This window comes from Carassius auratus, unplaced genomic scaffold (assembly GCF_003368295.1).
Source record: "Carassius auratus strain Wakin unplaced genomic scaffold, ASM336829v1 scaf_tig00215416, whole genome shotgun sequence".
Lineage (NCBI taxonomy): Eukaryota > Metazoa > Chordata > Actinopteri > Cypriniformes > Cyprinidae > Carassius > Carassius auratus.
This window is the reverse complement of record NW_020528079.1, coordinates 1,676,191-1,687,291: the sequence shown is the minus strand read 5'-3', so window position 1 is coordinate 1,687,291 and position 11,101 is coordinate 1,676,191. Positions and strand designations below refer to the sequence as shown.

Genomic DNA, 11,101 nt, shown 5'->3' with positions numbered 1-11,101 from the left:
CAGTGGACCAACACCAGCAGCTGACATGGCACCCCAGACCATCACTGACTATGGGTACTTGACACTGGACTTCAGGCATTTTGGCATTTCCTTCTCCCCAGTCTTCCTCCAGACTCTGACTCCTTGATTTCCGAATGACATGCAAAATTTGCTTTCATCCGAAAAAAAGTACTTTGGACCACTGAGCAACAGTTTAGAGTTAATTAGTTGATTCAGATGATTAGGTTAATAGCTCGTTTAGAGAACCTTTTCATGATATGCTAATTTTTTGAGATAGGAATTTTGGGTTTTCATGAACTGTATGCCAAAATCACAAGTATTAAAACAATAAAAGACCTGAAATATTTCAGTTGGTGTGCAATGAATCTAAAATATATGAAAGTTTAATTTTTATCATTACATTATGGAAAATAATGAACTTTTATCACAATATGCACATTTTTTGAGAAGGACATGTACATACCTTGGGTCTAGCGACCGTATACCCCTTTTTTTTTGTACAAACAAATTAACCAGAAAACAGGCATTTTTTTATATTTTACTATTTTGTTTATTTTATATAGTTTATAATGATTAGATCGAGGAATACTTTGATGTCTAGCTTTAAAAATGAAGGAGGGAGAGGGTAGAGAATGATGTCCCGGGTCTCTAAAGTATGCATTTAAGGGTTAAGATTCTGTAGTGTGTCACCACATGGCATGTCATTGTGATTCTGAAGTATAACTGCTTCTTTTGTCATGTTCAAAACTTACACATGGTTTCCTGGCCATTGAAACACTTAAGAGGAAGCTCATATTGCAGGACATTGACAATTCAGACAATAGACAGTGCAAACAATACGCAGGCATAGTGAAGCCTTGTCGCCGTGATTTTGCCAAGTGAGACCTGTTCCTGGATCAACATCTTCTGAGGATCATGGATCAACATTATTGTCCAAAAATATAGATTTAACCCAGGCCCAATCCCTACCCCTAAACCTAACCCTACCCATAATTTGTTTCTAAAATTAGTTGGAAATGATAGCTGATTAAAAAGGGTGTAGAAGCACGTAACCCTGATTTTAAGCCTAAAACAGATATTTTGAATGGAAAAATTATATCTCAGTTCTGATTGCTTGATTGGAATGTTGTTCCAGGATCAACAAAGATGTCGATCCAGGAACATGTTGTACTCGGTGAAATCACACTCGCTATTGAAGCCTATCTAAACACTAAGTTAAATGATATAATAATTGGGAAATCTGTTAAACAATGATTGAAGGAATGGGATAGGAGCACTAAGGAAATCCTTGAGTAAAATGTATTAAAAAGTAGTTAAATGCATCGGTAGCAGACATTAATAATGCATTAGAGAGGCATGATGAATGTTGTGTTCACTTGAAGAAAAGATGAGCAGCAGCCCATATCTGTAATTGATAGGAAAATGACAAAGTGCTAAGAAGAGAGTGAACTAGTAGTCTGATTGAAAAGAAAAAAAAAAACGTGAAAAGTGAAAACATAACACTTCTAATTTGTTATATGCCCATATATCCATGCTTAACTGGAAACATCCGTAACTTAAGATAGCAAACTTGATAGATGGCAAGTGTCTGTGTTAGCCTTTTCACAATGTATTTTAAGCAACTTTGGCATACTTGATGCAAGGTCATTCTGAGTTGTAATTTTTACTATAAGGTTAGTTATGTAACAAATGTCATTTTATACCGATCATGGCAAAAGAAAAGGCTGTTAAACAAGATGGTTTGATCTGAATTTTATTGAAATGGTCATGTAGAGAGTGCAAAAAATAAAATAAACTTGGAAGAATATTCACATCACCAAAATCTATATAATATTATTTGGGGGTTGGGGTGAAAGCCACAGTTACAATTCACAGACATTTGCAAGGACTTTACATATAGCCATTAGAGCTTACTTTAGGATATATTAGCAAAAGTACTATACAATGTAAAGATATATTAGTTTACATCATAAATTGAGAAAATAGAGTAAGAGAATAAGAATCAAACAGACACGTAGATGGACACATACAACAGAGAATAAAAAAGGCCAGGAAAGAGAATATAGTTGTAAAGTACTGTAGTCTCAAAGTTGTGATCTATTATCGCCCTCTGAGCATTATTATTCTCAGTCAATGAAAGAATGACCTGTTTGGCAGAGACTTATAGAAACTGCTGTACAATGCGAGAACATATATAAGAGAGATAAATGAAATAGTCTTATTGGAAGTTTTGAAGAAGGTAAATGATTGATGAGAGTACACAGATGCACTGCTTCAACTTCACTGTCTCAGAGCAAAAATCCAAGATGAAGTGAAAAAAAAAATAACACTCTTCAAACTCAGTACGTGGTGAAGAGCAAATGTGCAGTGGTTCTCCAAAACAGAGCAGGATGCCAACTTGCTTTAAGGGAACAAGTTTATTTAAAGGTGACTTTTTCAAGTTATACAAACTCTCGTATCCAAACCCTCCTCAGACTCTACATTATAATTACTGTATGGTATTAGTTTCCTGTAGCTCAAGTGGTTACGCATTGCTTTAGCAAGCGCAAGGTTGTGGGTTCGAATCCCAGGGAACACATGTTAGGAGAAAGTTGTTAGCCTGAATTCAATGCAAGTCGCTTTGGATAAAAGCATAAATTAAATTTTAATTTAGTTTTTAATTTAATTGTTATTTTGGAAACATAAAAGTGTTCGCTATGATCTTGTAGTGTAGAGCAGAACCATTTACAACCATTTGTAGTGGAATAACCTTAACTGTTTTCTCTAATAAAACAAAATAATTTTCCATATTTTCAGTTTGCTCGGTTACTTTCTTCTTTACACATAAAAAAAAGCTTTTCATCCATCACATACAATCAGTAAAAAGGCTCTTTGTGTTGGAGCCCAAAGATCATTGTTCAGCCCTAAAACGTATGCTGTACTCATGGATCCATAATCCATAGCCCAAAGATTTATTGTTCTTGGTGCACCTCCTTCATTCTTGAGCGCTCACACCCTCTTAGCATATTTACAACCCTTTTCCTGATACACTTCCCCTTGGTGATTGGCCAGACCGCTTTGTAGACTTCTGGCCATCACTGTTACCGTCATCGGCAGTTGGATGGCTGTGACCCTGGATGTGACTTGGTGGGGAAGGTGGTGGGTACGAGGGAGGCGGGAGGGTCAGGTGTGGTAGAGAAGGCATTGCTGGGCGAGGTGTGGTGGGAAGGGGCGGTGGGGTCGAATGATGGTATGAGCGAGATCGGGGTGACGGGGAAGAGCTGGCACTCTTTGCTCTCGGAAGGGTCTTGGGATGGTCGCTGATCTGCTCCAGCAACGAAGGCATGTCCCCCTCGATCTTCTCTAACACGGCAGCCATTTGCTTCTCAATTTGTTCGATTACACAATCCATTTGCCAATCCGCACTGGCTCCACTTCCGGGATCTAAACCAGCGTACTGTCCAACAGAGTAAGTTGGACAGTACGGGCTAGCAAACCCTGATGCACCTTGGACCATCTCTTGCAGCTCCTGCTCAAATACCGTTTTATCATGGCCGAGACTTGAAGATCCCAAACTGGCATATGTACACTGGATGTTTTTCACAGACTGGCTACCCTTGTCCGTTCGTCCTTTCTTCGACTCTCTGCTCTTAGGATTTACCTCGCAAGTCGCCCCTACTTCCACTGGCCTCTCTGCAACTGCTTCTGGGAGCTGTGTTTGACACCAGCTATTTGCGGCCATATCATGGACTGTGTCTTTTTTTTCTTCTGATTTAAGAGGTGGTTCCTTGGTACTGGTTTTGGCATCTGAACATGAGCCATGATCCATCGAGAGATTGGCAGCCATTTTTCGTCGATTTGGAGTATCGGGGAAAGATGATTTCTTCTCGACATTGCCAACAGTTGTGGCCTCTGGCTCCTTGGGGACATTGTTCTCTCGGTTGTCTGATGTCTTGTTAGGCTGGCAGGGTGCTGCTTTCTGGCTCGCTCTTGTTAGAGGTTTGTCCTCCCTTTCAGAAGTGCCTTCGGTAGACTCTTTCATGTTCGGCTCATCTGCTTGTACTTTTAAAGAGCTGTTTGATCTGGCAAGGGTCTCTGCTTCTTTCTCTTCTGCTTTTAGGTTTCTTGCTTTATCCTCTTCTTGATTCTCCACAGGTTTATTTTCAGCGGACACCTCATGGGACATGCTCACAGTAGAAATGCCGCCTGAGTCTGTTTGTATCCCCTTACCATCGAATCCATCCACTCTGACCCCTTTGCCCTGGCCTTCTGCTGCCCCATCAGAAGATCCCATATCAGAGGCTCGGAGACGCTGCATGAATGTGGTGACACGAATCGCTTTCTGAAAGTGAAATGAAAACATACCAAACACTTAGTACCTAGTCAATTATAAAGTAACATGAGGTCTTCTTTGCTATGGAGGTGAAATGCATTGTTAACAGTATGGCAGTCTGTGGTAGAAGTTTTCCATCTCTATCGCTTTCATGAGACAATCACATTGGTGATGGGTGTTTTAGTAATTTCGTCACTTTTTTTTTCGCCGGCATATCAAAATAAGTTTTTTAACGGTTAAATTTGTTAAAATTACTACACATTACATCTGAAACTTACACCGGAACCAGAATGAAATTAAAATAAGAGCGGTTTTTGGCTCATTTGTGTTTGTTACTGGCTGCTGACCTGAATGAAATGATTTTGATATGTATGTGTCATCAACAAAAGCATGATGTGAATCAATGAATCAGGGCCAAGTTAAAGGGTTAGTTCACCTGAGAATGAATATTTGCCCATCTTCTACTCACCCTCGAAGCATCCTAGGTGTATGTGACTTTCTTCTTTCAGAATAATCCAAAAGGAGTTATATTCATATTGTCCTTGCTCTTCAAAGCCTTCAATGAGGGTAAGCGGTTGTTTGTTGTCAACAGTTCAGAAAATGTGAAATTAAGTGCACGCATCTTTAATAAAACATCCCTCACATGGCTCGGTGGGTGAAAAAAGGTCCCCTGTAGTGAATCCATGCGTTTTTTTTTAAGATAAATATCCAGATTCCAAACTAGGGTTGTGCTGATAGACGATTGTATCATGTACCGACGATAGTCAGAGATATCGACGTAAGCAGATGTCTCTGTCGATAGTCAAGATGATATTAGGCTCATTCTCCTATTAATGTATTAAATAATAATAATAAATATTATAATTTTTATTAGGTGGCCTATTATAATTTGGCTATCAAACTGCCCAGCTATTTCCTTCTCTTAAAGACTGATCACTGTAACGGATATGCAGGTCATTGATTCATGGGTTAAATTCAGGCATATAAAATTAAACATTTTTACACTAAATGCCTGGCCTGGCCTGGCGCCAGCCTGGCTGGATTTAAATTATTTACGACAAGAAATACCAGAGTCACGTGGGCGAGCCGAAACCCCCACATTCCTGAACACACACACACAAACTTTTCTTAATAATAAAGTCCTTAATAATATGTATTTTGAAAATGTTTGCGCGTTGCATAAAATGGTTAATCTTTGTTATGTGAAGAGTATAAGTTGCTATCCTATGAATTGGAAATGTTTCTCCTCATTTTAAGGTTCTCAAATAGAGTCATGTTTCTGTAACTCTACTCCTGACCAGGTCGTAAAACTTTATGACCTAACAAACAGGACAGGGAAGCTAACTCTTAGGAAAAAGAATGGTAAAATGTACTCAAATGTAGTCTAAATGTATAGAGTATTACCTTTTTTTTGTGCAGTAGATGTTTCCCTGTATAAATTGGAGCATCTGCAGTTTTTTGTATTAATCAAACGTTAAATCTGTGTAATTCTGCATTTGAATGTAACTTCGTGTTTCTATCAGTTATATATGTACTGTTTGGTGTTTTTGGAATTGTCATGTTGTGACCCAACTATCCACCTGTATAAAAGGTGTGTAAAATTTATTAATCTGGAATTACAAACTTGCTGGAATATCACTGCTGATATCTGATAAGCCCTAAATTATTAGGGTGGGTGTTTCCACAGAGACAAAGGAACTTTTTCCCGCTTCAGATCGTGAATGTTCATTGGTTGTTCACGCGAACAGAGGCGTGAACCATCTCAAGCCATAAGAGCTGACCCAGGAAGTTCTGCCCTCTCTCACTCTTACTGCTTCTTCGCTTCCACGCCTCGGACCCGGCTCGTCCTTCTGCGTGGCCTTGGGCCGCCCTCCTATTGGGCCGCCCTCCTATCACCCTCCCTCTCAGAACGGAGGCTGAGAGGACAGCCGTTCTCATGGCTCCTTCGGGAGCTTCCATTCCCATTGAGACACGAGAGAACCCGCACGCTGGTCTCAAAATACAATGCTCACACACGCTGGACACTTGCAAGTATAATTTTTCTATGGAGATTTAAATGCTGCTTAAAGTTTGTCTTGATTTGATTCGTTGTTCGCTTTCAAGGGTTACTGTCTGTGAGTTTGCATAACTGAGCTCATTCTGTGATCACGCTTTCTCTCTCACCTCCCTATCGCCCCTTTCTCTCTCATTCATTCTCTCTCTCTCTCTCTCTCTCTCCCTCATTTGGATTCCGTTATGTCTTGTACAAAGTTTACTGTCTGTATTGTCGTACGCGTATTTTTCAAGTTTTCAATTCAATTCAATTCAATTCAAGTTTATTTGTATAGCGCTTTTTACAAAACAAATCGTTACAAAGCAACTTTACAGAAAATTATGTTTCTACAATATTTAGTATTAGCTAGTAGTATTTACTCTGTGTGATTTGTAGTTTGATGTATTATTAGTTCAATTATTAAAGACCAATATATATTCATGATTGCCTCTGAACCGCTCACATTACGAGTCAATGAGATGCCTGATCTAGCTACAAGCTTTACTTTTAGTAACTAAATTTATCATAATGATAAGATAATGTTTTCATGGCCAGAGAATATTTTTCCTTGAATTATAAGAAGTGATAACTTTATTGAAAATTTATAAGTTAATCTTATGGCCGTTTGCTGGACAAACCACTGTTTGATTTACAGTAATTTACAGTAAGAGATATCACTAAAATTGATATGAAGAATGGAATATTGACATATTAATGAGTAAATTACAGTGCCCTGTAATGAGTTATTGATATATGCAATTGAACTATTTTTCATCTTCAATAATTTTAATGTAACTGTCATATGGGATATATGTATTAATCATATTCCTGGTTAATTACCCAAATTCCCTATATATCATTTGAGTTAATTATTATGTACAACCCAGTGCGGCTACATCACTTCAATTATAATGCACACTGTGTGGTGATGACATAGAAGGACTACGTGAGAACCACTATGGATTATATGTTCGCTCTGCCGCCTTGTTATTATTTTCATGCACTCTGCACTATAATGTGATGCATGCAAAATACATTGTTTTGGCCATTACAAAGTCTCCATCCACAAACAGACATACATCGTCTGCAGATATAAGGTATTTCGTTGCACTTAAACAAGTAATCTGAACAACCTGTATATGTGTAATATTTTAAACGAGCCCTCACTAACTTTTTTATTTTAATTAGTTTAATTGCACAGTTATGTTAAAACGCATTTAATTCTTGTTTCTGTGGCAGTGCATCGAGCTCGTCATGAGGCGCGTGGTCTGGAGCGCAGTATGACTGATGCATCAGGTCAATTCAACTTTACTCCAAATATATGAACTAACCTGTTTTCAATACTTTATATTTAACGTGTTCGTTTATGTCCAATATTAGTGTTAAACTAACTAAACTAACTAACTACTGAGTTTAAATTAAATCTACTATTGATTTAAACCGTTGACTGACTTTGAAGAACATTTAGACCTATAACTTCCATGCGCAGATGCGGCAAATTTGTCACAGGACACGCAATATGACAGTTGCGTCTGCCTTTATATGAACTAGCTGTTTTAAATACAATATTTTTATATTTAGCGTTAGTTTATCAGTATGTATTGTTGATTCAGCTCTCTCTCGCACAACTGCACGGTTTAAAACAGCAAATAGTTATGCTCCACCCATGCACAATAAAATCGTGTATCATCGATCTCACGGACTGAGGATATAAAAATAGAAAAATTACCATATCGCCCAACACTATTCCAAACATAATAAACACTTTTCTTCTCACTTCTGCTGACTGTTGAGAACCGGAAGACGTGCAGGAGGATGTTGTAGTTTGTCAGCGCTGCGTGGTTAGTGACGAGCGTGGAGAGAGAACAAAACAAAACGCTGGTCAGGAATTAGAAGCACAATATGAGGATTTTTAAAGAAAAACATAGGAGGATTTCGAAATAAACCAAGAGGAGACTTTGTTTCCTTTGCTCCTAGATTTACGACAGGCACGCGCGTGATGCATAAATCTTCCACATACCACAGTCAGCAGATGTTAGAAAAAAAGTGTTTATTACGGTTGAAATCTGGATATTTATCTTACAAAAACACATGGATTGCCTACAGGGGGACTTCATTCACCCCTCAGAGCTGTGTGAGGGACGTTTTATTAAAGATGCGCGCCCCTAATTTCACATCTTCTGAACTTTTGACAACAAACACCCGCTAACCCCCACTGACGGCTCGGAAGAGCAAGGACAATATTTAATATAACTCCGATTGGATTATTCTGAAAGAGGAAAGTCACATACACCTAGGATGCTTCAAGGGTGAGTAGAAGATGGACAAATTTTTATTCTCAGGTGAACTAACCCTTTAAGTCATCTGAGGGCAAATCACTTTGCCCCTCTCTCTCTCTCTCTCTCTCTCTCTCTCTCTCTCTCTCTCTCTCTCTCTTCATAAGGACCACTCTGGTCCTTTCTGGCACACACACAAACACAGGGACAACCTTTCATACACATACATGTCACACTACAATGAATATTCAATCTGGAGATTTGTCCGAGTGAATGAAGGACTAAGTCAAATTTAAACTGGAATATTGAGGACACTGTGAGTAAAAGCCAGACGGCATATGACTGAATGCATATGGGACCAGCTGGGCAGTGATACATTTGTTAGTTACTGGTGTGCAGATACAGGGAAGCTTAAGTACAGCGAGAGTCTTTCCAACAATCAGACTTGAATGACATATTTCCTGAATGATCTCTGCTTGAAGAATCAGGCCAGGCCATGAGACACAGTAACCATGTATTATCGTACACTAGGTATGATGCCAAAGGAAATATGATTGGCCAAGTCAAAGATTGTTATACAGAGAAAAGAATCTCTGCCTCTAGGCTGCCCCGCTAATATCGACAGTACCTTCAACTCCTGGGTATCACATGCAAGGAAAAAGCAAACATTAATATAAAACCATCAGAATCTTTATTAAACAACAGGTTAATTTGGCATTACCATCTTTACATTTACTATCCCTATCCATTATCGTATTATTTACTGTGCCGTTTTCTAGAAGAGTGATTAATACAATCATTAGAGGCACTTGGCATTTTGCAACTGACTTTTGTGTCTGTAGATTGCTCTTACCCTCCACTTGGCCTTAGCAAAGTTTTTCTCAAATTGAGCACAGACTCCTTCCTTCAGATTCTTTTCCGAAGCCCCATTTCCAGCGATCCTGGCCAAAAAAAAAAAGAAGACAAAAACGAAAAAAAAAAAAAAAAACATTAAGTTGACATGTTTTCTCTGAAACTCTGAACTGTGTGTTTGTTTATCTGTATATAGATTTACCATCCATGTGAAAGTGCATCTTGTGCAGTGATTCTCAGCATCGGGTCAACCTCCATAAGTCTACAGACAAGCTCCTTTGCTGAATGACATTAAAGAAAAGGAGAGTGAAGGTTTAATGCACCAAAAAAGGGCATTTTAATTATTACTAGTTTGGATGAGATCAGGAACTTATCAGATCCTGATATTAGTACCAGCAGGGGAAATTTCATCCCAGTATGGTGAATCGAATTCAAATTCTCCAGCAACAATGCGGCAGAAGATTATCCGGTTGTGCATATCAGTGTTCTCCTCCTCAGTTTCATCATAGAACGGAGGGTTTCCAGACAACCTACAAATGAGATTTATATGATTTGTGGCTGAGAGAGATCAGCAGGCTGCAAATGAAAAAAAAAAACATGCAGATAGAAAAAACTCCAACAAATTAAGAAAACATCTTCATCAGTTTGACAATACATGTGCTGTAAATACTACTCCTTAGCTTTTTGGATATCATAAGCCTAAATAAGCTGACAAAATATACAAGCATTGTATGTGAAACCTTATGTAAGCCGGCTGGATAATTTTCACAACTTTCCCTATGAATATTTACCATGGTTTTAATATAAAAAAAGCAAAAAACAAACATGGTTACTATAGTGAAACCATGGTATTTGTACACTTGTTGTTATCCAAATGGTAATCGATATGCAAATATTGTTACTACACTTTTACTTTAATCTGCTAGTGCTTTTTCTATTTGCATATGTTTTCATAAACTGCAGTGTGTTGAGCTCTCAGCCACCGTAATTATGATCTGTTATGTTGAATCCATTAGTATGCCTTTATGAATATATGCTGTAGATTTACCAAAGTATTTTAAATCAAGGTTTTTCTAACTTTTTGTTCCATAGATACTGTATATAACTATAGACAGACATTTTTTTTACAGTTAAAAATTGCGATGAAGCAGAAAGCCACCACCCCCTGTTTTAAAGAACAAAACATATAAAGAAAATAAAGAATTGATGACAAACCAACTGAATCTTAACAGAGTGTATCCAACACCAACTTACAGTATGTACACAATGACCCCCACTGCCCAGCAATCAACTGGTCTTCCATAGCGATGACGAGCCACCACTTCAGGAGCTGACAGGAAATATGAGAAACAGTTGTGAAGGTAAGTGCTTCACATACAAGTATAGGTAAATAAAGAGATCTTGTGTTAAATAAATACCTAGGTACTCGGGTGTCCCACAGGGCTCTGTGATTGAGCCGTTCTCAAACCTGGACAGGTAGAAATCTCGCAACACGACCTTGTTGTGGTTGCTCTCTCTATAGTACATCAAGTTCTCCAGCTGAAATGATGGGGAAAAAAGGCACAGGATAAAAAAATGGAACAAAAAAAAATCAATACTTTATAGGAGGAAAAACATGGCATTAGGCCA

At 38.3% G+C, this 11,101-nt stretch overlaps 1 protein-coding gene across 2 annotated transcripts in view; it reads right to left on the bottom strand.

Annotated features, from left to right (window-relative positions):
* Positions 1–2,629: 2,629 nt before the first annotated feature.
* LOC113094741 (caM kinase-like vesicle-associated protein) overlaps positions 2,630–11,101 on the bottom strand; it is a 42,434-nt gene continuing 33,962 nt past the window's right edge. For both annotated transcript variants that reach the window (XM_026260386.1, XM_026260387.1), the window contains 7 exons: positions 10,891–11,011; positions 10,727–10,802; positions 9,866–10,002; positions 9,675–9,753; positions 9,474–9,561; positions 9,249–9,257; positions 2,630–4,321 (listed from right to left, as the gene is read on the bottom strand). In XM_026260386.1, the coding sequence (XP_026116171.1) occupies positions 3,008–4,321; positions 9,249–9,257; positions 9,474–9,561; positions 9,675–9,753; positions 9,866–10,002; positions 10,727–10,802; positions 10,891–11,011 (1,824 nt within the window). In that variant the 3' untranslated portion in view covers positions 2,630–3,007. The remainder of the gene's footprint in view (positions 4,322–9,248; positions 9,258–9,473; positions 9,562–9,674; positions 9,754–9,865; positions 10,003–10,726; positions 10,803–10,890; positions 11,012–11,101) is intronic.